Raw genomic sequence first — 27,641 nt, 5'->3', positions numbered from 1 at the left:
CCTGTTGCAGAAGCTGTAAGATGTTATGTGGCAACTAATTAAATGTTCATTGTATTTGAAGGCATTGGTTTTTGTGGGTGGGATCTGTTCTGCAGAAGTGTCCAGTTCCTATAGTTCCAACTAAAGCAATGGAGCTATGCTTTTATTTGTGAAGTACCTTATTAGGCCAGCTATTCAGCTGGCATGCAAACTGGCTTCCAGAATTAATGACTTTCTTCTGTGTCAGCCTTTCTTTTCAATAGCCTCTCTTATCTGTAAAATGGAGATGAAACTGTGTACTCTGTAGGTGTTGTGAAAATGAACTGATCACCATTTGTGAAGCGTTCATTTGCAAGAAAGTTGAAAGCCACTTGAAAAGATTAGTACTTTTGTTTTCAGAAATATTTGAGCAGTATTACATTATGGAAGGTACAATGACATAATAAACAGTCTTGAGAAAATACTAGACATCTGCTGTTCAGGAAAGTATTGCCTACCTTGGGCTGTATGTTGTTATATGTTAATGTGCGTTATTATTGCATGTTTATGTGATTTGAGATTGTATGTGTATGTGCAGGAGGACAAATTAAAGTGTACAGAGTGTCTTAATCCATGGCTTTTCTTCCGGTGGGTTCATATCATCATGCTCGATGGAGAGTTGAAATACACATGGTAATAGGCAGATGTTAACGCTTCACTCAGATCACTAGTCTTTCTCCCTTTTGGCTGCAACTTATATAAAATTTCAAGCAAATACCATTTACTCGGTGAATGTGCTTAAGGAATGTGTACCCCTTTTTTGCTAAATTTAGACTTCCTGTCTTTTCACAGTTAAATTTGCTGGCATCAGTGAACTGGTGACAGGTCTGTTGACCTAATAAGGGTACATACAGAAGCTTCTAATGTTAGAAAATGGAACGTTACTAAATTTGTAATGCAAAGCATTACTTCCTCTCAGCTTGGAAGTGCTCAGTAGATTGTACTTTAAATATCAGTGTAAATATCAAAGCTGTGTTAGGCTAGTTTAAAAGTTGATAGATGTATAATTGTTATTCTTTTCCTTTCTGCCTGAGACTGTTGTTGTTGGGTTTTTGGAATGAAATAAGCCTCACGTGAAGACTGTGGAGCGTGAAAAATTGCGTCAGTAATCCCCTTTCTCCCCAAAGAGCCAACAAGTTCATAAAACACTTTAAATGGCAGGTTTTTGGTTCAGCGTGCAACATGCTTGTAATCAGTCATTTAGCCATTTTGAACTCAAAATGATAAAATTATGTTTTGCACCACTGCAAGTGTTTGTTATAGATCCCAGTAAGGAAGGCTCTCAGACTCCATAAGGTATTGATTAAAATACCTCTTACTGGAGATAACCCGAGAAGGAAAAGGGAACAGCATACATAATCTTACAGCGCAGCATCCCTTCAGATGCTGGAAACCCTGAGCTGTGCAGCATCTGATGAACATCAGCACAGAGGGGATCTACGCAGTGGGCTATGCCGTGACTAGAGGTTTATCCAGTGCTTGCACTACTCGAGATTTCCATCTGAATGAATGCACCATTATTTTTGCTGTCCTCTGTTTCCTTCTATTATCTCTATGTTATCTGTAGTAAAAGCTATTTTAACCAATACCTTGTGGAATCTGAGAGCCTTTCTTACTGGAATCTGTAATGAACTCTTGCACTGATGCATTACAAATCCTTGATCCAGACTACTGTGTATTCCGTATAAACATATACATTAAAAAAAAACTGGCAATGTTCAAAGAAGTGTTAGCTTATCACGTATTTTCATACGTGACTGATTGAGCTTTACAGATGAACGTACCATAATTATTTTACTGTTTAGTTCAGCAACTTGTGTAGTTGCGTCATGCCTTAAGTTGAACATTGGCCCAAGGGAGCTCCTTTCGAATTTGTACACGGGGGCCAGATATCACAGTACTGTGACCATACTCTGCAGCGTTATGAAAGTTGTTTCTCTGCACCTACGTAAAGATTTCTTAACATTGGAATTGGTTTTTAACAAAATAATATAAACATACAAGTCATCTTCTGTAGCACTAGTCAAGTATTTGAAATTACAGATAGAGAATAGTTCTTTGCCTGTATAAGCTCAGATTGAATTTCATCAAAATTCAGTTGAGTATGTAGGCAGAAGAGTTAGACTGAGGGATGATCCATCTCTTGCCTCTCCCATTCTGAGAATTCTCTGCTTTCCTTCTGTATTTCCCAGATCTTTCTTTGTCTCCTTGGCGTATTCAAATATTCAAAAAGTGGTGCTTGTTGTTACTTTTTACTTACTCTTGATACCTTAAATTGTGAGACTTCACCATATTATCGCAGCTTTGAGAAGTATAGTTTTCAGTGAAGATCGTTTCCACTGCTGTAGTGGAAAGTGGATTAGGTGCATTCCCTAATCTTGCAGTCAGGGTAGAGACAATATCTTCAGTCTCTTTGAAAGCTGAAACTCTGTGGCCCTTCTTTCCTTGGGCAGATGACATCCATACAGCCCTGTATCTATTGTAGGACTGAGGCAAACAAGTTAAATTCGGATTACCTTTTTAGTATTCATTTTTAAACTGAAGTTTCACTTTATATTTTTTGAGTGAAGCCAAGCATATTTAGAATACTAGTAACTTTTACTTTTAGATTTAAAGTAGTACATACATCAACCCATTTTTTTTTTATTTTGATGTATGTTTAATAAAAGTTTTAGAATCATAGAACAATTTGGGTTAGAAGGGATCTTTGGAGAACTTCTAGTCTAACCTGCTGCTCAAAGCGAGCCCAGCTCGAGCAGGCTGCTCAGGACAGTGTCCAGCCAAGCGCTGAGTATCTCCAGGCGTGCGGATTCCACAGCCGCTCTGGACAGTCTCTCCCAATACTTGAGCACCCCTCAGGGTGGAAAAGCTTCCCATACATCTACTTGGAATCGCCTGCGTTTCACCTGGTGTCCATTCACTGTACACCTTTGGGAAGAGTCTGGCGCCATCTTCTCCCTACCCTCCCAGGAGGCAGTTGGAGGCAGCAGTGAGGTCTCTCCTTGGCCTTCTCTTCTCCAGGTTGAACAACCCCCCATGGCCTCAGCCTCAGCCTCTCCTGCTCTTGCCCCCTAACCGTCTTGGTGGTCTTCTACCAGACGTGCTCCAGTATGTCCCTATCTTTCTTGTACTGGGCATGGTACTCCATTTTAATGAATACTATGAAAGATCTAGTTAAATGTATAAAACTGCAATATTTGTTTTTTGGAAGTGCATTTTCTTCTTTTAGCTGAGTTATCTGACATGATTGTAAAACATCTCATTGTGTATGACAGTGTAAAAGTAATATCTGTATGAGTTTAGTGTGGCTCATAGTGCTTTTGCATGATAAAAATGTAAGTAAATATTTAATTAAATATTTTGACTTTATATATTTTAGATGAAAAATTTATAAAAAAATTTTTTATTTCTAAAATTATATACAGAATATACATACAGAAATTCTTTTCAAAATATTTGAGGATTTTTTTTTTAGCAGTATTTGACCCCAGTAATCTCTTAATAGATCATTAGATTGAGATTTGCTTTTGTGTATATGTATATGTGGCAGTGTACATCTGCAGTGTAATAATTGCATGTGTTTTTTTCCTGCTTCCTAGAATTCAAGTGGATTGTTAAATGCTACGAGCTTCCAGCCTCTGCGGCCTTTACCTTCCATCAGAATATTGGTAGATAAAATTAACCTGGAGCATTCTGTGCCAATGTACGCTGAGCAGCTTGTACAGATGGTCAGCAGCCTTAGCCAACCGTCTGATAACCTGCTTCATTACTGTTACTCACACTGCTATCTAAAGGTAAAAAATCTTGAAATCTATTTCTCACTGCGGAATGCTGAGAAGTTCATGTGAACATACACAATTGTAAATGTTTACAGTTAGATTTTTTGAGAGCATTTACAAGTTAGCTAAAAATATATAGTTAAGTACGTTTCACAGAATAAATATCATTTTGAATGAGTACTTCTTACTTGAGGCATATGTTTTCTGACATGGACAGAGAACTTCACGTGAGGAAATAACACAGACTGAAGCTCCAAGGTCTTCATGGCAAGACTGAGTTGAAATATTTTGGAAGGAAACATTTCCCTTTTTTTTTTTTTTTCTTTTACAATAATTCTTATAAAATACATAGATTAGAATGAATTATGCTTAGAAAATTGACTGGATTTTGTGAGGAAAAGCATTGCTGTTTAATAGTATTGATAGAGCAAAACAATGACAGTCAAGTATGCTATCAAAGATTCTTGCCAAACAATTTCAGATATTTTAATCTTAAGACGAAAAACCTCTGAATGCTCTTGATTTAAAATTTATTAGGGAAGGAAAAATTAAGATGCTACTGGAAAATCTCTTTGAGACTGTTCAGTTGCCATCTGCTAAAATTTTAGTAGAATGAAAAAGTAAACTTTGAAGAGGAGTTTTACACAAGCCTTCAGTCTTTTAGGATGGGCTCTGTGCTGAGATGATTTGAAAGGCTTTTAGGTGCTACTGAAACATAAATATTTAATACTAGTTTTATTAATTTTGTGAAAATTTTCAGTTCTCCATTCACATGCCTGCTCATATCGTAACAAAAATCTAAGCAGTGAAATTCTTATTATCTGTGTAAAATACAAATATTGTTCCAGAATTACATGGCAGAGTCTCAATTTTAAGGGTAATGTATTCACCTTCTATCACATTTAAAGCGATTGGGATAGCAACATCACAACTCATGTGTTTTTTAATTTGGGAGAGACTTTTTCTTTTCTGAAACATTTTAGTAACTGTCAGCATTTTAAAAATATGGATTTTAGTTTTGAGTTTTATTGAGTCAGAAATTTATTTGTAGTTTTAATATAGGCATAAGTGTTGTGTTCTTATGTAAATGGTGGTAGTTCAAAAGAGTCAACTCTATGATCATTCATTTTCCATACTGCTAAGGGAAGAGTTGTAGAGAATAATTGTGATGAAACTTTCTGTAGATTTTCTCATTTTATTAAGGAAAAAATAAGCTTCAAAAGAAAGCTGCTCTTTAAGTATCACTTTTTAGGCAAATGTTGTTATAATGCAAAAAATGATTTTTATTTATTTTATGTGAAAGGCAGTGTAATTTTCAGAGTTAAAGAAGGATATAGAAAACCATTTGAATGGATAAATTTTAAATTGCATTTGTTTTTTAACAACTGTTTAGAGTAGACAATTTTTTTTTGAGTGAAATATATATACATATATAAACTTATTGGAACACCGTTTTATTACTGGCAGGATTTTCTAGTTATTTGTGGATTTAGGGGAAAAAAAATCTCTAAAAGTAACTCACAATTTATTTCATATTTACTGAATATATTTTAAAAGAGTTGATTTGTATGTTATATTTGAAAAATAACTTGGAAATGGTGGGATCATGTGCTACTGTACACTTTGACCAATTGCATTTTTTCAGATATTTGGTTTCCAAGCAGGACTGACCTCTTTGGACAGTAGAGGACTATACTTCTTCCCTGCTCCAGTTATTCCCTCTTTCAGTACTGCTGTTTATGGCAAACAGATAAAGTTTCCCAAATATTGGTGAGTGTTAAGCGTGTGCAGTATATTTAAGTAAAATACACAATAACTACTTTTGCTTCTATAATGAATGGTTTAGAAAATGCTAAGCACACTGTCTGTCCCTAACTTTCTTTTTCTCTTGTGTCTTATACTCTACTGTTAAGTGTATTAATAGTCATTAATAAACGTCTTTGTGAGGGTATAGCTGCTAATCAGTGTTTTGAACAGATTTTTGGTTGAGGGAATAGATGACACACACACTTGTCGAATTCCTGAGAACCAATTTCCATGCTTTCTTGAGGGGATACAAGAGCTAAAGTTCCATACTGACGGCAAGTTTAATGCATTGAACTGAACACATCTACTCTCTCTGTTTCAAACTCAACCAAATAAAAAAACTTGAAACAAAGAACTAGGCTTTATCATTTGGAGCAGTGTCCATCTTTAGCACTTTTAGTCCTAAATACGTCTAAAGAATCATATTTAATATAATAACAGGCAAACAGGTTAGTATGTTAAGCGTTTCCTTTTCATGCATTATGTGCTGTATACCTGGACTGACAGAGAGATTAGTTTTGGAGGTGTGTTAGGGGTTATGAAAAATAGGAATACAATGTTTGTAGTGGTACATTTAGAATATACTGTTTTTTCCCCTTACAAGTTGTGATACCATATTAAACGTAAGAGTTTTTTTAACATAATCAGCACACCACCAGGTGGTAGCAGCTTAATTGACTTTCTCATATTTTCCATCAATAGTTCACAAAAATAATAACCGCTTCAAATGAATTACTGTTCTGTCATGGCCTTTTACTAAAAAAAATATTAAATGTTTTCAGGATAACCTGTAATCAGCAAGTAGTCTGGTAGGATTGACAGCCTCTCCTCACATCCCCATATATATTATGTAAAGTTATTCTTTATGAGCCTTGTTAGTAGTAAGTAGTCTCTCACTCTCTCGCTCATACTCTTTCACTCCCTCTTGCTCTCTGTTTTTTAATGCATTGTATTATGTTGCATGGCCCAGCTGAAAAATAGAGTATGGTAGACTAGTAATACAGAGAAATAAAAATGAGCAGTAGTTCTAGGGGGATAAAATGGTGCTGACTTAAAATGCCAAATCATCTATCAGCTTTTGTTAGCAGAACCTGCAAATGCTTATTGTGGTCTAGTGTATTTTAAAAGAACATTAATGGTAATTTTTTCAATTTTTTCTATGATATTATATGTTTCTAGAGTTTGTTTATTTATTAACAGTGTGAAATAATTATATGAAATTAATTTATTCCAACAATATATTGAACCTAAGCAACACCAATTTGCGGGTAATAAAGTAGAAAAACAAATGAGTACAGCAGCAGCCTGGTTAAATGAAGTGTAGTTTGAAGTGAATAAAACTCCAGATGAAATGCATCAAATAGCACTTGAACTAAATCGAAATCAGCATGAGGACTGCGAGCTTCATTGAAGTCATTCAGTGAGTGAGAATTAGTCTGGTAGAATAACCTGGTAATGTCATTAAACTTAAATTCATTTTTTCCCGTCAAATTATACCACCTGCTTTATTTGGATTTTTAGATTTCACATTCCAGAGTTTCTTAAAGCACACACATGTGATGCTACATGTGTTCTTCTGTTTCTTAGTAGAAAATATATACCACAGACCGTACCTTTTAAAAACAAAGACATTTTATGAACTGTTATGGAATCCCTCAGGTAGTATGTTTTGAGTTAGCAGTGAAAAATCTCGACTTTATTTCTGACATAAATCAGTAGAATAGCTTTCTTTTCTAGTTTGAATATAATAATCTCAAAATGTATGCTATATTTTAAATATTGTAGTAATATTTACTTTTTAGAACTGTAGTTGATAAACATTGATAACATGTTTTAAGAGACAAAATTTGAGCAACATCATACCAATAAGTTCCAGCAAGTAACCGTGAATATTGCAGAAGTGCTGTTTCATTTCATTTACTGAACTGATGTGTTATAATGTTAGTTATACACTTTCTTATGAAATAAATTTGCTCAAACTCACTATTTAAGTAAGTCTTTGACATCTTTTAAATTATTGTGTACCTAAACTATTTATAAAGTCAAAGAGTCTTGTATTTTGTTTTGTCAAGCATAGCAAGCTGCAAAATACAATGTTAATGTCAATATTTTACAGCTACTTTATGTAGTATGGTAGATTGTAAAGCAGCTTTCAAAGCTTTCAGGAGAATGTCTAAAAACAACTAAGAATTAACAGAATATGGTTGGAAGCCCAGAATGAATGACAAGAATGTTTAATGCCAAACAGAAATCTTCAGAGGAATTAACTGATTATTTTTTCCTTCTGGCTACAATTTCTGTTACAACAGATGAGGTAATTGAGTGTAGGATAGTTGAGTGTTACAACACTTTATTGCTTATAAAGTATCACTTTATTGCCCTTCTGAAGAATACTACAGTACCATTAAAGAATATAGATTCCGTACCATAAAGAATACAGATTTTTTTTCTTGCTTATCATCTCTGTGTTCCCTTTCTGTGGCAAGTCTTCTAGTCTTTCATCCTCTTGAATCAGGTCCGCGGGAAGGTTCTTGCTAACTGAATCCACCTGTGACAGCTCTTGAGACACTGAACGCTTGTGGAATAAGGATATAAATGGGGATGAGTACGGGTATTTCTGCCTCTGTTTTGTTCAGCAGCTTAGTTCTATAGTCCATTGCCAAGGGGTCTGTTTCCTTGATATGAATCTCTCTGTTTCTCACTTTGAGACTAGGGCAACGGCTGCTTATTTGCTGTCTACAAGAAAGTGCCAGTATGGACTTGCATAATAACTGGTGGTCTTAAATTTGAGTGTGTAAATGAACCATCTTTTGAGTAAGTTGTGGAGCTGCTGGGTAAATTATTATCGAGGATTGCATGGCCTTCACTTTAATAATTAGTCTTGCAAGTAGATCTAGATAATTACCTGTCAACGAACAAAATCTTTATGATGAGAGACGGACTGGATATATTTCTGCAAATATTCTTTCTTTTGAACTATTTTCTGCAAACGCTACCTTAAGAAGTAGATTTCAACTTAGATATAGGCAATGTGCCAATCACAGCCGAACAGTTTCTGAGAAGGGAGGATTCTTGCCAGCCTGAGACTGATCTTGTCTACTTGGTGTTACCTCCAAACATCATAAATAGTTCTTTTGTTTGTTTTATTCCACTCCTTCCAAAATGTAGAGATCTCAAAGTTACTGCAAGCACGTTTTGCACTAATTGATTTGGTAGATGTCTAGAAAAGGAATGAAAGAAATTTTTAGGAGAAAAAGGAAGATTTGAACTTCCACTGAGACTTAATGCTAAATCACAGAAAGTTTGTGTTGTAGCAGACTGCAGTTTTGAAAGATAAAAAAGCATTGAGCAGGAAGCTGGACTAAGTGATCTCCCGAGATCGCTTTCAGCTGAAATTCTTCTACGTTTTTGTGATTAAAATTTCCATTTAATGCATTGAAATTCGGCAACTGAATGTGAATATTTCCTGCCTGTTGAACAGGAAGTACTGTGATGGAGTCCAGATACTGAAATTACCTCTTCTGAAAATCAAACTCAGTGCCTTTTTGCCACAAAATTATCTTTGCATTTAGTTATCGGCATAATGGGACAGCATGGCAGTGCACTGTACTCAAACTTTTGAAAATTATCTTTATTGTTGTTATTTAGAGAGCTGCAATGTATTATTCTTTGTCGCTGTCAGGACAACAAATTCCGAAAAGCTAATCTCCTCTTTGTATTGTCATCTGCTATTTTTAAGTTTTACTTAATTTTTTTAAACTAATGTTAGGAATACTGAAATGTTTGCATGTAGTGAACTCTGTTGCCCTGGACAGGGTATCCAAGTTAGAAGTCAATTATATGTTGAGCATAGGGGCCCCTAAGCAAACTGAATATATCAGTGAAGGGCTTATGAACGTTATGAACGTTTCAGAGCCAGTTTAGATTTGGCCTAGCTAGTTCTGAGATGGAACTTGTATGACCTGGTGTACCCATAGTATTAAGCATTGTGGATTTGAGTATATTGGCATTTTTTCTCTTTCCTTTAGCCTTTTATTAGAGCTGTCTATTGCTAATGACAGTTGTAAGTTTAAAATTTGCTTTTCTTTGAGAGAAAGTTGTATGAACCATATGGTGGGCACCTCAGCTGCCTGGGGATATAATATCACTTGTTTTACTTGTTAAAGGTAAGGATTGCAGTCTTATCGTAGTCATTTTGTTAGTATGTGCCTTCACAATACTGAAAGGTCACTACAGAAATCTAGATACAGAGATCCTCACTTGGAATATAAATGTGCATTCTTCTGTAGGCTTTGTTTTTATGAGCCTTAAGGGCATTTATATAATATAATCATTCTTAATATTTCAACACAGATTTAATTTTAAAGTTTAATAGTCACTATGTTTCTAGAATTTCTTAGGTTTGTGTTTTTATTATCATGCCTAGGCCCTAACCTTCTGTTGGCTAACTATTATACAAGGATATTGAGAAATGAACATGGAAACAGTATGGAAACATGCATGAACATTAGCATTTTCTGTTTTCTTACCTGACTTGCTAGCCTTTGTTTTGACTTTATCACAATATAGTTGCCAACCATGGTTGCTCTGAGCAATGAATTTCGCTTAACTTTTTTAATTTATACATTTGACACTAAAACCAATACAACTATGAGGATTCAAAAGGTGTTATGCTATTAACTCTGTTTAGTTACTCTATTCTGCTAAAACATTTGTTGTTTTAAAGTTGTACCTACCTTTATGCTGTTTTATTTCTGCTTTCTCCCATCATGTAATCCTTGCAATGCAAACATCTCTAGCGTAATCAAAGCCATACAGTGCTAAGTCACACGACAGTATTCTTATTGACAGAATTCATCGTAATTAGACGCCTTGTACAATCCAGTTAGGGCATTATACTCTACAGTATGAGTCATGATGTGCATCTGCTCATGTCTGCTTTATGGGTCATTGTGAAAGCCCCCTGTGTGTTTAATAGTACCACAATGGATTGACCAGTGAGAATAATTCATGCTGATCCACAGGCAATGTGGTAGATCAAGATCTGAGTTGCTGAATAGTAGAGTTTTTTTAGCAAGGAAATTAGCTCCTGCTGACATAGCCTTTGCCAGCAAGATACTACCGCTGATGACTGTAATAGATTTTAGGATTTGCTGCAAGCTGAAGAGAGGATTAAAACCATCTAATGGGGGATCAGGTGAGCTTTCTGTCTTTGTTACTGTTTTGACTGAAATATCTTCACAGGGCGTGTCCAGTGGAGTAGTGCTACTCAGTACTAGTACTAGAAATCACAATAGATAGGTGAGCTTAAGAGTCGTGAGATGTAGCTGTCATGCAGTTCAGTGCAATTGTGTGCTATTAAGGGCTGAATGGACCCTACTGGCAAGAAACGCAGAGGCAGATATCCAAAGACTCTGAACATTAGATCATAAATCTAGTTTTCCAATAAATTGACATTTGGGTTTTGGTTTTGGCAGCCTGTTTTATTGACTAGTCACAGTAAATGAAGAATAACGTCAATTGAGATTGTATGTGGATTGTGTTTCGTATGGGCAGATGAGGGATATGCTCAGTTCCTGAGCAGAGACAGGTTGAAAACACGTGAAATTCATTTTGTAGCATTCAGTTGTGACTATTAGTTATGTCAGTAATTGGATATAAGTGCCAGATGAAAATTCAGGCTATCCTTAGTAACAGAAAACATCTGAGATTGCATGCCTGAACAGATGCCATCAGTGTATGGGACAGTGCAGAATTTTGGCCAGATCAGTGTCATGTGAGTTAGACTTGGCGCATGTGAAAACCTGCTTGGACTGTTAAAGTATTCTAGTGATCTGGACTGTGCAAGAACAGACAGAAACAGTCATTCTGGTGGGTTCTGAAGAGGTGATTGCGTAGAATTGTCTCAAAAGTGAAAAAAAAATCTAGGGAGTACTCTAGATTGCTTCAGAATTGTGTACTTCTGTGCCATAGCATAGAGGACACTTCAGAGAACATAAAATTTTAAATTAGGAATTATTTTATTTTATCTATTTTCAGTATGGCTTGCAAACAATCAGTTCGATACTTTCAGAAGTTTGATTTACTGTGCACCTTTATTTGTGTGTGTTTGGACGGTTCGGTATGCCAGTCATGGACAGTAATGTAAGGGTGATTTGAAGCTTGGTTTTAGCAGGAGAATGATCTTTCACTGATAACGCAGTTGAATGTATCTTTCATTACAGAAGTTGCTTGGGTAAAACTAAGTTGGCCATTCTTGTGTGCAAGGTGTTTAAGGATAAAGATGCTTAGGGAACTTGTGTGGAACGTTTTCTAATCTGCAGTGGTATTAGTATATAAAGTTTCTTCACCATGAACATTTTGTGAAAGTTGCAAGCTACAGCTTTTCTGGAAGGAACTGCTGTCATTTGCCAAGAATGACCCTCTGTCCAGAGGGTCTGTGCATTTGACTTGCAGCTTGATTACTGTGACTACAAATTAACTTCAGTTGGAAACCTCTAGTTTAATTTTTTTTTTTTTTAATCAAATCCAGATCTAGTGTTACTGCTTCTCAGCAGATGTGGCAAGCAGCATTCAGCAAAACTGTTGAAAGTGCACTTTTAATCAATGTAAATTGGAAGCAGTTGTATTTCTGAGTATTGTCCATGAGAAGGAAATTCAACAGAGCTGGCTGCAAGGGGTGGTCGTGTGTAGTGTTTCCAGTGTAATTATTTAGACTAGTTAATTGTCAAGGCTCTTCAATGGAAATAAATTAAGCCTATTAACTAATACCTGTCCAGGGAGAAAGACTGTATGTGGTGAATGCATTATCCTTACCACTTATAAAGCGATGGTCCTTAATTTTAGTCAGGTTCTAGTAACTGTGTTGCCATCAATATTTGCTGGCATTTTTACTAAAAACAGGTAGTTCAGGATATATAGGATTCTCAGGGTTAAAGCTTTACTTGATTGGTGAGAATGATGAAAGACTTATTGTCATAGTAATGCAGTGCTATTATTCAGAATTAATGCTAAGGTAAATTTGAATCCTTAATAGCTACTCCTCTTTTATACTTTATTGGATGCATTTGCAAGTTTTGTTTGTCTTACTTAGCATTATTACTATCTATAGGAAACTTGTTAGGCTTTTCAGTGATATGAGTTTATGTATGTAGATGTGGCCAGAAAGCTCCACTGGTGGGAACTCTTTGCACAGAATGTCCTTCCATTCTCCAGAATTTCACCTGCAGCTGATGGCTTCATTTTTTCTCCACTTCAAATGTGTCCGTGAGTCATGAAGAGAAACAGAAATAGTGTCTGAGGTTGCACTTACACTACTAAATAAATCACTCTAGAAACTATTCTCTGACCCTGGAGCCAAATGGCCTGTTGTGGCTCAGTTCATACCCACGTGCTGACCTTTTGCTCCACCTTGCTCCCCATTCACTCCCTAAAGGGAAAAAGAAAAAAACAAAACAAAAAAACACTGAATAAAACTGGCTAGACTTCTGCCAGGGACAGCCTTTGGCACACTTGATCCCTTCAGCACTGCTAAGGCGTTGCTTGAGAAAGTGCCAGCTGCCGTGGCCCGAAACTGTGGTAGGGAGCAAGCGAACAGCTAAACAAGACAGAGAGTCACAGGCATTACTGAAGCCTGCGCTTGGCCTCGGTTAAGTGGCTAGTATAGATGTAGCCTGCTTGAAAATCACCCTCTGGCCTTGGAGCGCTTGGAGCACGTGTGCGGTGTCATCCTGCGAGCCCATCCCAATCAGATGTTAGGCATGGCAGTGAATTTTGAAGGAGTTTTGCTATACTGTTGCAGTTGCTCTTCTACTTTTTTTCCCACAACTTTTTAGTGAAAATATCAGGGGGATTTGGTAGGAATGAAAGCATTGTTTTGCAGATTTCTGGTTGATAATTTTTTTCTTCGAGTGATAGAATTTGCATTGTCTTTTATGCGTTAGGTTTTGTTGTGTAATTCCCTGCACAATTATGTTTCTGAAAGGAAATTCTGAATTACTCCCTTGGGTACCAAATAGTCCTCCTTCACAGAAGTGCTATGTTTAAATGCTTATTGAATAGGCTCCATAGAAGTGCTAATTTGGTGAATCTTTTTACACAATTACCTTCATTATGACTACGGATCATTTACTGTGTTGCTGGACAAGCCATAGCATGTCTCTCTCTGACTCTGTAGAGCTTCAGTTTCAGATGGCAGTCTTCATTTCCACCCAGAGTGAGGTACCAGAACCTGTATGGGTTCTGGTTCTTGGGGTTATGCATCTGTTTTTGAAAGCATGTTTAACACAACAGGCTCAGCTGAATTTGATAACTATGAGAAAGAAATGCTGACTGGCTAACTGGAGAATAAGAACGTTTTATTAAAAACAAGTTTTATTTTTCTTCACGTGGGTCACTCAGAGCAACAAATAAACCAAGTATAAAGGCTTATGTGCATGTTCATCCCTTAAGCTTTTAATATTTCCTTAGAAGCTTTACTTCTCTCTTCATTTCTAGGTGGCAGAAGCATACAGTCTTTTCTTCAGCAGTGCTTATAGCTCCACGTGCTTGTGGGATTCTAGGTGATTCCCTGGACAAATCCTCTTAATGCACCTGGCCAGGCTTCTTCTTTTCTATGAGCAGAAAAGCCTTCTCACAGATCAGGATCTGTCTTTGGTTCTAGGCCAAGTGGAAGAGAGTTTGTGTACAAGGAAACGTCCTCACCATTTTTTCCTCAAGAACTTTTATCCTAGTTGTTTATAGTTTTACCTTCATTTTTGTTTTACTTCTTTAGCAATACCTTTTAAAAGAAGTTGAAGTACCTGTTAGCTGTATATACTGAGGAACAAGTCCTATAATGAACTATATTGAACGCATGCTAGCGTTTGGACCTTCTTTGAATAGTTTCCGACTGTGTTTTCGTGATTTTAGAAATAAATTCCAGCTTACTGTAACTAAGTACTTATCATTTATTTTCTTGTATTTCTAACATTTTCATATGAAAATACATGGAAGTTCTTTGCAGTTTTCTGATGGTAGCTTATTGTCATACTATAAGTTTTAAATCGTAATAACTCTCAAAGTTCAAAATGTTTAGGATAAGTGGAGAATGAACAAAAATAAATGGCATGTGCATTTTGGCACTGAGAGGGCTACTTTTGCAAGGCTTATCCTAGTAATGTGATGCATTACTTGAGATCAGGAAAAGGGAGGAGCTCCTGTTGTTGACAAAGGTGGACTTGTGATGGAGATCACACATAGGGGTCCCGGAGTATTTCTGGAAATGTAGCCGATGCCTTTTCTTCTATAACCTTTTAAGATTTTCTCTTACTTTTTAAATTTGTAACCAATGTGCTGCTTAAAACCTAATTACAGATATATTGGCACTTAGAATAAATTATCTTCTTGGATGAGTGAATATTTTAAAATATTTAGATGAATTTGGTGCAGGATACTTCTTCATAATCATAAGTTTAAAGTCTTGAGTCCTGTTTCTGCAGTTGTTGCTGGTATTGTTTTTTAACAAAAACTCATGTTTCCAATTTCATAAATGTAACTCAAGAACTATGTGGTCTTGAGACTCACCAGGGCTTTTAGAGCTTTTCAGTGATTAAATAGGCTTAATGAAACTCTCACAGTGAATAGACCAAAACACTTTAAAAAAATACATCCATAGAATCCACTATGAGGTTTACAAAGTTTTGGGGAAAGAATGATATAAAGTCAATTCTAGAGTCAATGTTTTAAGATGATAAATTTATATTTAACAATAATTGCAGTCTTTGAATTAAAAAGATGTATTAGACATTTATTCAGACATAATATAATAAGCTAATACAGTGCTACTGTTGATGATGTCCTTGAACCATCCTTTGGTATAATAAAGGCTTTTTTGGTAATGTGAAAAACAAAACACACTTCCCCCCTTACCCAGCTTCCTTGTGCTGCTTTTGTAGCCTTTGTAAAGGCTATTTGAAGTGGCTTGTGGTGTACTTGCAGGCAAAGAAGAATGTAGTTAGGTGCTTTTGTGAATCTTTCTAGTTTTATTGGAATTGAGTAGTACAGAGATATGGCCTCAAGTTTCTTTTAGTCTTGTGTACTTTTTGATTTTGTGGCATCTCTATTCAGCGCAATATTTTAAAGCCTTTTACTTTAACTAACTAATGTACATGTGCATCTTCATACGTCTCTGAACCTTTTGGTCTAACTATAAAAAAATTGCCAAATTTTCAAACACAACCATTTATCTCACGTTGTAAGTGTATCTTTTACCACCAAAAGATGTTATCAGTGTATGAAACCAAAAAAGCTGTATTGAGGATTGCTTTTATTTCAGCATACATGAATTTATACCACAGTATTTGGTAGAAGAAATTTGTTTAAAAAAAAAAGAAAAACAAGTCCTAACCAACTTTACTGTTCAGACAAAGTTTCTAATTTAGAACTGTTTTTAGTGTTTATTTGGGGTTGGGGTTCCATTCAGCTCTTGAGTCTTTAGCAGTGAATTTGAAACTGTGTGTTAGTACCCCAAAGAGGTCTTTGAACTTTTTGAAGAGGAAGCAAGTTTGGAGCATTGAGCTTCTGTCAGTGAGTTGTGATCCATCTTCTTCTAATAACTTTGCAATTGTTAATAATCCTGAAGAAAGAAGTATTGTTACGCAAATTGATCTACATTTGGTCATATTTTTATCTGTTTGATCAAATTTTTGTGAGAGTACTTGGAGATGAGTCAAGATCATGCTTTCAAAACTGGTGTATGTGAGAAATTTGGAAGGGAGGGAAAGAAAGAGCAGGTGTATATTGAGGGATTGGTGGATGTAAGACTGGAGCATTTGATTTACTTGCTGTTCCTGTTATCAGCATTTCATTCAAAGACAGCTGTCTTCCTCATGACACTCTAAATATATTTTTTTGTTTTTCCTGATCCCTACTTTCAGTTTCCAAGGGTTTCCAAAGAAGATTCAATCGTAGAGCTCTCTCTCTTCACATTTACGTTGAGTATTTCTTCTGTCCTTACATAAGTCTTCCCATCTTCCAAGCATTTTATTTGAAACTCTAAAGATCCTTCTTTTCCTTTGCATACTCTCTCCCTTATTTATTTGTTTTTCTTTGTGCTTGTTCTCCATCCTTGCTCCTTATGCCATGTCCATTAATCCCCTCATTTTTTTCCTCTTTCTTTTCCTCTTACTGTTAGAAACCTGGAAAAGGAAGGTAATTCTGTGGGCTTCTTTGTGTTCCTCTATGTCATCATTATCTTCTGTTGTTTTTCTGTCCTATCATTTCTGCAAGGCTTGGGAGGAGACTGTACTTTTCCCTTTCTCAGATAGCATTTTGTAGGACAGTGAAGTCTGTAGATCGATCTGTCCTCATGACTGCTGCTGCTGAAACCAGTTCCTCTTCCTTTTTCTTTGCAAAGAAGCTACTTCTCAATCCTTCTTTGCCCTTCCTTTCGTCCCTCTCTGTTAACTCTCCCAAGCTACTGCTCCCAGCTTGCAAGATGTGCTAATTTCCTTACTTCTAGCGGTGTCTTCAGATCTGAAGAAAATGTCCTCTTTTCTCAATATCTGCATTCTTGAGAGATCTTCACAGATGCATCCTTTGGAGAAAGGTCAGAGTTGTGGGATGACCGCTTTTCCTCCCCCAAAACAGCTTTAGAATCAAGTTTGTTGGTGTTTCCCTACTACAGGGCAGGGTCACACCTGATCAGCTGTGTTAGCTCTGGCAAATGGAAAGGTCCTTACCATAGGTAGGGCCCATGAGCTGGGGAATATTTTAGGCTTTTTTCTGGTAAATAATGTATGTGTAATTCTCAAACATATTTGATCAATTTCCAAAAAGTTGTAAGAAGGAAAACCAGATGAAATTAGCATTGCAAATTTGGAGTAGAAAAAGAGTTTGTAATTTGACATCATTAGTAGAATGGAATAGACTAAGAAATGAAAATATCAATGCATTTCTAAAATAAATATGCTAGAAAATAACTAATAACAATTTGGATTTGAGCTACCAGATTCTACATCTTTCCTGGGAAGAAGAAAGGTAATTTAAGTAACTTATGTAAACAACAAAAGAATGAGTGCAGTTTTAAGGATAATACTGAATAGAAATCTATATTTAAGTAGTCCTTATTTGTGCTCCTAGTATTTTAATATTAAACAAATATCCTGTACATGACTATATTACTAGCTGCTGAATTAACTGTGTGAATTGTCCTGATGTTGGAGGGACCAGTTTCTATCAGAGCTGCCGCTGTTACTTCTAAAGCCATGGAAGGATGATGGCAGCAGTTGCTGCTCACAGGGCTGCCACAGTCATGACTCTTGTTTGCCTGATAACACCAGTTTAACCATGGATCTCTGAGCCAGACGGCCACAGCTGCCTTGCTCTTGTTCTGAGGCATTGTGTCTTGTAGTTGACTGCAGTTTTCTGCCCTGAATAGCAGCAGATTTTTGAGCCCTCCTGGCTCCCTGCCTTACCGGCTAATGGCAACCAAATGGCTCTGTAAGGCAGATTTAAAGGATTGATTTAATGGCTGTTACTGCTGCTTCTGGGAGTGTCTGGGGGAGGGAAAGAGAAGGAAGGGGGTGAGGGAGAGGCTGCTAGTCTGTATAGTAAGGTAGGCTGCTCTGTTGGAAGATAATTCCCCAAACCCTGATCCACCTCTGTGGCTGTGGAGATTGGATTACACTGTAATATCTTAAGCCATAATACTGGCTTTACAAAAGCTAGAAAAAACGTAACACTTGCTTTGTTTTTTCTCTTAATAAACACAGATGTTTGCTGTTTGGGGGTTTATGGATACATGTGGCTTTATTGACAGTAGCAATTTTTACTCTTACCTGGTTACCTCCAGTAGTTTTGGTGGTCTTGGTCATCTGCAGTTGTTCAGTCACAGCATCTCTAAGTTCCAGCTGGTTTCCCCCCTCAGGGCAACTGCTATCTTAATGTTTACCAGCAGAGTCCTGGTAATTATTACATTTATTTTGGCATTACTCCTTTTCCAAGGAGCTAGTTCTTCTGGAAAGAAACAAGGCACAACCCAAACAGTAGATACGGAAGTGCTCTGCTTTTAGTGTGATTTCCTCTGCACCACCTTCATGAAGCCAGTGCTTGCCTATAGTGTGTCCTTGCTTTTTTCCAGATTTCTAGCTGCCTTTTTTAATGATTTGATCTTTCATCACAGTTATGTGTTCCAAAATTTTCATGATCCTATTATTTGGTCTCTTTGATACACCTGAATGTCATATCTCTTCCGTTTCCCCCATTAATATCCACAAGAAATGACAAGAAGAGATTCTTGGACTCAATTAAAAACTGACAAACCTTCATGCCAAAGTAAGCAAAGAAGAGATATACGAAGTATAAGTAATCAAAAATACCCTGAGTTGTTGTAAATCACGTTTCCAAGAGGAGAGCTCTTATCCCTTATTTTCTGAGAGGAGCTCTGAGAGGAGAGCTCTTATCCCTTATCCCCCCAGCACCTTGGGGAATTCTGAAGATGCAGTTCTTCAAAGATGCAACTTTATGCACAAGGTGCAGTGGGCTGATGATGTATGTAAAACTAACCGTATATATTAAGCGCATAAACAGAGCTGAGTGCTCATATTGTAATCTCCTCAGAGCAGAGATTTTGCATTTTTTTCTTTCATAGATTGCTCATATCAGTTTAATGACTCTTTAATGATGAGTCATTAAGGAGTGATGAGAAAATGAGATCTTTGCAAAGAAAGGAGTAGCAATTAGTGACTGACCTCCACTTGAAATCTGGTGAGAGTTCAGATCCTTGGCATCTGTACATTTGATGAGCTTTCCCAAAGCCAGTTAGGTTAATTTGATCTAAACTTCCTAAATATATTTCTCTAGTTCAGCTGCAGGTTTAACGTGTTCCTTCATTACTTGTTTCAGCAGCCACCTTTGTTTATAATGTGCTCAAAAATAAGACTGAAAACCCAACCCCAGACTTACTGAAACCAAAAAATCTTTTTAGTTCAAATTTGTTGCGTTTTGAGGCACATAGTTATCCAGGGGCTGAACTGGTCGTGGAGGTAGACTGCCTTCTCACTGTTTCTAAGAAACTTTTAATACAGTGGGTAGAAAGACTCATCTTATGCTTCATGTGACTGGATTCAAGCCCAGGAAAATTAAGACTTTCCCATCCTCAAATTCCAGGTCTTTGTTTTTTCTTGCAGCCTTCAACATTTTCTCTTGGTGTCTCACAGCAGATAAAGTTACAAAAAGCATCCCACTGAGGCCACTGCTTCTGACTTCATTGTGCTTCAAGGACTAGCAGTATTACTCTCTTGTAATTATGATCTTTTAATGTCCAGATGTAACAAAACAGGCTAATTGATTAAAAAACAATCAAAGGTTTAACGTTTCTAACATATATGTCCATACTCTTGCATTCTTTACTTGAAGTGGAGTTTTCTGTAGGGCTTCTTTCTTTTTCGTGTTTGCTTGATTTTGGCAATTATTTTTGTTCTTGTGGTAACACATTTATACCTATTTTGCTGTATAACTCTGGATTTGAGTGTTCCATTAAAACACGTAATGTACTAAGAGTTTTTAAATTCTCCATTAATTCTCTAAGGCATACTGAAGTTTGCAGTTTGTCTGCTTTTTTTGTTTTCACAATTGTTTCAAGGAAATCTGTGTTTTTCCGAAGTTCATGTCTGAATTAACACTCTACAAAGATTCTTTTTTGTCACTGACGATTTCAAATAAATACTGGATTTTTTTTCTGACGTGGGTATGTAGTCTCAGCAGAACTGATGTTAAACAAACCAAAAAAATCCAGTATAGGAGGTCAGTTTAGAATGATTGTGCGGTACCCTTCTGAACAGAAAAAATTTTTCAGAAAGAAAAGTTAAACTTTATTTTGTTTATTCTTCAAAAAAAAAAAAAAAGAAAGTTGGTGAATCTCCAAGTTCATTGTTTTCTGCCTTGTAGTGAATTGCATGATTAGTGGCATTTGCTGTAGATGAGGGACAAAATACACTTGTAATTGCTGAAAATTCACGTATGTAAGAGATCATGTAAGATGTTAGGTGACCTTTAGTGAATTCTATAGAAGAGGTTTCAAAGATAACATTCTTGAAGTTGTTTTTGGAACAAAAGTGTTCCAAAGTAGGCTTTAATTATTATTTGTTAATAACAACAAACTTGATTGCATAGCACCAATAACTATGTTATAGCTGTCTTAAGGCAAGAAGTGGTGCCAGTGTATGTGGGTGTGTGATATGACTGCTTTTCATCTTCTGCAGTAGAGACTTAAATCTTACTTTAAAAGAAAAAAATTATAGGATTGTAGTGGCTATTTTCCTTTTGCTTTCTTCTTCTCTATATGCTCTATTCAGAGTTTTGATTCAGTTTGTCTTAAACTATTTGGGCATTTTTTGTCTTATCCAAAGATATTTGCTTAAGTGGTGATAAGGAGGAGGATGAAAATTGTAATGGAGGTTTAAAAAAAAAAAACTTGCTTCCCCCATTTTCTTTAACTTGATATGAAGGTTCAAAATAACTAAAAATATGAATGTGTTGTATGTGTGCAGATGAAACTTATGCTCCTGTCAAATATAAAACCAACACACGTTTGTGTTTGCTCAAGAGCAAAGGTATACACATGCTGACTAAAATTATTTCGGCATTTAAATTACGTTCAGGTTCTTCTTAGACACAATTTCTGGGTTCTAGTAGCAGGTTACTGGTTTTGTTATTTTGGAAAAAATGAACTAATCGTATTTTACTGTACAGGATATGAGTAATAACAAAAATTAAATTTTTGGAAACATTTTGCAGGTTCCAGCTTTGCAACTGGGGACTCTATATAAACCTCTGGAGCCAGCTGTTCACCACTATATTCTTTCAATCACTCTGAGGTGTTGATTTTAAAAGAATGAGTTGCTGTTCCTAAAGTCTGCACACTGAAAATATTTCATAGCAGTCCTGTGAACTTGCATGGATTGGTTATTATACACCCATGCATAGGTACCAATATAGAGACCAATGTTTTCCTTCAAAAACAGTGAAGAAAACTATTTTCTTTAATGGTACGCCAGATTTATCCACATATTTCAGCAAGTCTGTATTACAGTTTGTCAGCAAACTGGGTACAACCAAAGTGTATTTAAAAATCATTTAATTAGGACAGATTCATTTTCACTCCATGCCACTACACAGCAAGAGTTGCTTGTTCATATTTCCTTAAATTTATTCTGGAATTTGTCCAAGTTCAGCTTTAATGAGTAGCCTATCCCGCTAGTTACATTAGGATTTATTTTCCCCTAGAGAAAAATGTTTGAATTGATAGTTTTTTAACCTGTTCAGTTAAATGAACATATGTTCAGAACTGCATCTTAACTCTTGAGTGTAAAGATTTAAGAAATAATTATTTCTACTGTTGTTACAGTTTTAAAGTGCAGTTTAAATAGTGGTTTTAGACTCCAACTATGCGTTGTAACTGCTTTAATATGGTGATGAGTTTTGATATGAAGTCACATTCAGTTGTTTGACACAAATTTAGTGATTCAGTATTGAAACACAGATCTGACTTGGTTTACTTGTATTTTCACTTATTGCTTGAACATATCTCTTGGGTCATAAAACTTGGTTAAATATAGCTCGGTACCTTATTAATGATGGATTTTCTGTATTAACAGGTGCAGTTTGGTAGCAAAATTATATTTTAAAATTCTTTTAAATGCATTATTTTTATTTCAAAACTATTATAATAAATTCTGAATTAGAAATGCACTTTCATCACTAGCCAGGTCTAGTTAAAATTTCCTTTAAGCAACATTTGCTGCACACATGGTACAGTACATGCCCCCCTTCCCTTAATAGCCTTGATTTTTTTTCCTATAAAAAAGGATTTATTTTCTTCAACTTCCCATTTCCCCAAAGTTATCTGAAAGGGAACCATGCCCTTTATTCCTGTGGGGTTATTAAAGTGCAATAAGCTTAAAATTTGCATATTGTTAAAAAATTATTTCATACGCTGTTATTACCCATAAGGGATTTTTTACACAAAACTTTTGAGTTTTAAATTTAGCATAGTTCACTACAGTAGCTGTAATATATATTTCATGAATAGTCGAACTGGTAAATTTTTTTTCTACTATCAAATTGTATGGTAAGATCGTAACTCTTCAGAGAGCTCTCTACAGTCCACGAACCTGTTAATACAAATGTGTTATTTTAGATGTGTTAATTGTGTAACAGTGTTGGTCCTGAACTTTGCTGAAAAAGTTCTACCTACTCCCTTCCCTCCTAGTTGAACTTTAGGAAATCCAGCTTCTGAAATCTTCTCACACGTTTTTCTGGAACATTTAATACTGTATAATAATATTCAGAAATAAGGCAAAAATTATAAAATATAATATATTTAAAGACATAAAGGAAAAAAGTTACGGTTCACTTCCATAAGGAGATAAGCAGTAAAAGATCATGTTGAATGGCATAAAAAAAGGGATACCAGGAAACAAGCTGATTGATTTCACTATGCAATACATTTCTTTCCATGTAATATCTGCAAAAACTTTGCTCTTGTTCATATCTAGTCTTTAGACTTCAGTTCTACGTAAGAGCAAATGAATTATGCTGTCTTTTTAACCTTAGGCTTTCAAATCAAATTTTTATTATTTATTTATATAGCATTTTTGTTTTGCAGTGAAAGAATTTTCTCAAGTATAGAATCATCTTATAGTCTCCTGTCTGCATTGTTACTATTTGGATTTAAAAACAAGTCTAGGAAAGCCACTTCAGCTTCCAACTGGACCCCCATTAGAAAATGCCACCTAGTTGCAGAATGTCCATCTTTGCTCTTTATGGAACCCTGAACTTTCCTTCTAGTGACAACGTGGCTATATGTGCATTCACACTAAGGGCTGTGTGTATATCTAAGCAGATGAAGTAGGAGATATGTTTTGCCTCCCTTCCCACAGAGGAGTGACCATCACGGGTCTCCTCGTGTTGTGTGTGGTAGAAATTGTCAGAATATGCTCGAGGCTGTTGGTTTCTTTCAGCTGTCTTTCTGAGTCAGAATAGTTTTCTTGTTTTTTTATTTTTTTATTAGGCAGCACCTTTCACTGTTTTCCTAACTTTTTTTTATTTTGTCTCTCATTAGAGTAGATCTGATTTTCTGACCAGCTTATTTATTACCTGACTGCTTCTGAAACGTAGACAAAAACATTTTTTAAATGATTTCCTTGCACCAACAGATTTCAAACTATTTTGGACACATTCTTTTCTCATATAGTTGCATGCGCTGTTGTGCCATCTGAGAGAAGGTGATGTTCTGGGAAGGTGTCCTGTGTGTTTGAGCTTCAAACTGAGAGACTGGAAGAGTCTCTTCAGGAGTTTTTTCCGGATACCAGTTACCCCAGAGCTGTGGCAGTCTGGCGCCTGGACTGTGCTGGCCTGGCCGGAGTAGTGTGCTTAGTCCGTGAGGCCAGGATGTGATCTGCTCATGCACTCTAGAAAATCTTTATATCGCCATCAGTGCAAAAGGCTGGTAGGACGCATTGAGTTCCTTCCAACGGAACAAACTTCATTGTTCTCATTCTGCCTAAATGTTTGGTGTCAGTGGCTACTGTAAAAAGAATGCTTTAATTTAAGATCCCCAGCAAAAAATCTTCTAATGAATTTTAATTTCCCCAACTGGAGGCTGTACTGATCTAGAACACTGCAGTTCCAAATTTCAGAAACTGATAATTTCATTCAAACAGTTGACCTATTTTTTTTCTGCTATCTGAAGGAAATTCCTACTACTGGACAAGGCTGATGGGTTCTTCTGTCTAATCACAGAAGGTTTTTCATGCATCCATGTTTTCTCTGCAAGTGACATTTAAAGCTGGAGGCTAGTCATGTCATTTAGTTTCAATGAGTTGCAACTCGGAAGCAGTTCTTCAGCTGTATTTCTCAGTGAGGCTGAAAAATCTTGATCTAATGCTGAATGCTATCTCAGAAGACTACAGAGTCCAGTTTTACTTGTTCTTTGTCTTCTTTCTGTTTTTACATCAATTTTCTGAGACTCTTTCATGAGGATCTTCTTTCAGAGGAATCAGCTTTTCATTCATTTATTTATTTTCATTTTTAGCCTGGGCCAGTGGAGTTGGCTTTTGTGGATGGACTTTATCTGTCACATCTACAGTGTAGACACGCACAGCTGAAATAACTTCTGTAAACTCCCTTTACAGGCAGTAGGCAGAAATACAGAGCTGCAGAAAGCCGTTTAGGTCTAGAATAATTGGATCTTTATTATCTATAAGTGCTAGTTTGTTTCCTTTTCCCTTAAGAGGAGTCTAGGCAGCCATCTCAGATGTGGGTATTTATACTATAGATAGCTAAAGTTAGATGAGATTAAATCCTCTCGTTTCAGACCAAAGGGGTTTCAGTTAGCTGCTTTCTGCTATTGAAAAAGACTTGAGGAAGGAGAGATCTGCTTGTGACTTCAACTGAATCCTTATAGTGCAAGTTCAGATTCCGAGTGATGCCATGATGGTACTAACATGGGCTGCGATTGTACTGTCATGTCAACATGATAGTTAATTCATTTCATCTTATCTTCAGAATGCTTGTCCATGTTGCATCTGTCACACGGGCCTCATTGGCAGTTTATGGGCCAAAAATGTTAGCAGCAGAATATTTTGTTATGCTCTTTCTTCATCCAGGTGGTGATGATCATGAACCTCAGATATGGGTGTCTGCTCTTTCCTCCACAACTGCTTGGTGAAGGGCTGCTCTTCTGCTGAGGTGCCGAATGTGCCAGGAAGTCCACTCCTTGACTGTCAGAATTTTTTTGGCACTTTGTGCTAGTGCAGATTTTAGAGCTTGTCTGAATGTCAGAAACCATCTTCCCGCTGGCCTGTTTCTGAACTCATGGAGCCTCCTGCAGTCTCTATTCTGTGTGATATAGTCTGTGGGATTTATATGATCTATAAGAGCTATCTGATCTTATTTATCAGTGATTGACCGCATGGTTTCTTGTGGAGCAAGAGAGGAGGAGATAGGATGTGTTGTGACTACTGTTTCTGGGAAGATTTTATTTTCTGTTTATGGAAAGAGCCATCCAGTGTCTGCAAGAGAGCGCTTTCCATTTTCAACTCCCCCTAAATCTGTGGCAAAGGATACTTTTTTCTGAGCTAGGGGATTGTGTGAACAGCTCCAGCTGAGATTCTAACTCCCAGTGGAACATTAACCTAATATTGTTAATCTTCACATGGCTTTAGGCTCATTCCTAAAATCTCCTAGTGGAGGAGTTTCCCCAGAATTCTTCTCCCCTCTTGGTGTCGCCCCCCCCCCCCCCCCAAAAGTATGTTCTGGTCTTCTGAATGGCTGCCTACTGTCTTTCACTACTAAGGAAAGGAAATACGTAGGCATATATTCTGCTAAAAATGGCCGTCTTGTTAGGTGAGAGGGCTGCGGAGATTCCGGGTATTACGGTTGACCTGCTTACACAGTTTTCATATGCAATAAAATTACCTTCTCCACACACCTCAGATTTCTTATTAAAGTATTTTTCCTGAATGCCCTTAGTTTGCAAGTTAAAGTCCGTATGGTTTGTGTATATGTTCCTTTTTAATATTTAAAATGTATATTCACAAGATGTATTGATAATACCTCGGAGGACTAAAAGATCGTATGACAAGTGTGAATGCATAAGGAATATCAAAACTATTTTCACTGCCAGTGAAGAGTAGACAGTAATGAAAAACTATGAAGGGAGTGCAATTGTTGAATCATTCTCCCAGCAGATCTCTTCACCTTCAGGAAAGTCCTTAAGGCACTAAATGTTGAAAGCTGAAGATACTAAATCTAATACAGAGTGAAGGACACTAAGCAGTACACCCAGGGTGTTTAAAGGGCTATATGTAGATGAGCTAATCTGTGGGTCAGTGATTATATTTTGGAGACACTGGAGAAAATAATGCTAAATAGCATAAGAAGTACACCTCAGTGATGGAGCAGGAGGTGATTAGGGCAAGGATAACCATGTGGAAAATATGCCATAGCAAAAGGCTGCAAACTGAAAATACTGAGGAGCCTTTGCTATTTTTTTGAATGTAACAAGTCGATCTATTGCTTAATTTCAGGCAATAGTGTATATATCAGGAAGAAAAAGTAACTTATTGTTATTACTGTACTAGAGGTAGTATCTTGCTGTTGTTACTGGATGACATTGTCACAGAAGAATTTATTTTCTAAGAGAGTGCCCTTTTACTTGCCTCCTTCCCACAATAAGATAATAAGGTAAAACAGTATTGAAAAAATATTAGCAGCTTGTTATAATCACTTAATAAGCCCTATGTTAGCCAACTATGGAATATGAAGAGAAACATGGGCTTTTTATTTGTGTTTCGTTGTAGAGGTATTGGCTGTATGAGTTTTTTGATCATTTGATACATCGTTATTTGTTTTAGTTATTCGCTGTAACCCTTTAAATAAAATATTTTCAGAAAATTTAATTTTTGAGCAGATTTATTCGGTGTTTTAATAACATTGCACGATTTTATAAGTAGCTTTTATTTTGGTAGGAGCACTTGGAAGTTTTTTTAATTAAATATTTTTAAATGAAGAGATGTTAAGATAAAGGCATGAGGTCTTTGTAGTTGACAGGACAATACAAAATTTAAGCACGTTAAAAAAAAGTCCTCTATAGGGCGAATTTCATTGTAAGTAGGATAAGCTTGTATGAGGAGTTGCTCTTTTTGAAAATCTGAAATTTTTAACAGATATGCAACTCTGTCTTTATAGGCTAATGGCTTATAGTCTGATATTCTGTGACTTAAGTTTTTAAATTTTTAGTAGTATGCACCAAAATAATGATTTTTCTCTTTTTTCTCCTCAATGTTTTAAACAGGACCAAGCGAACTCACGTTCCGCTAACAGAATGCATATTTGAGCTTCCTAATTTGACAGTTCAAGCAACTAGAGCTCAAACTCTTCTGCTTCAAACTATTTATCAGAGCTGGTGTCATCCTGTTGGAAATGTCAGTTCTGTGGTGGTAAATGAAGCGTTGCTAAATGAGGTTTTCCAAACTCCAGGTAAATATGTGGTTG

At 36.3% G+C, this 27,641-nt stretch overlaps 1 protein-coding gene across 4 annotated transcripts in view; it reads left to right on the top strand.

Annotated features, from left to right (window-relative positions):
• Positions 1-27,641, top strand: part of VPS13B (vacuolar protein sorting 13 homolog B) — a 484,859-nt gene that overhangs the window by 89,055 nt on the left and 368,163 nt on the right. For all 4 annotated transcript variants that reach the window (XM_068932943.1, XM_068932945.1, XM_068932942.1 and 1 more), the window contains exons 15-17: positions 3,618-3,812; positions 5,443-5,567; positions 27,442-27,626. In XM_068932943.1, the coding sequence (XP_068789044.1) occupies positions 3,618-3,812; positions 5,443-5,567; positions 27,442-27,626 (505 nt within the window). The remainder of the gene's footprint in view (positions 1-3,617; positions 3,813-5,442; positions 5,568-27,441; positions 27,627-27,641) is intronic.

The sequence above is a fragment of the Struthio camelus genome, chromosome 2, assembly GCF_040807025.1.
Source record: "Struthio camelus isolate bStrCam1 chromosome 2, bStrCam1.hap1, whole genome shotgun sequence".
Taxonomy (NCBI): Eukaryota; Metazoa; Chordata; class Aves; order Struthioniformes; family Struthionidae; genus Struthio; species Struthio camelus.
Note: the sequence above shows the minus strand (reverse complement) of the source record. Positions and strands in the feature narration are given on the sequence as shown.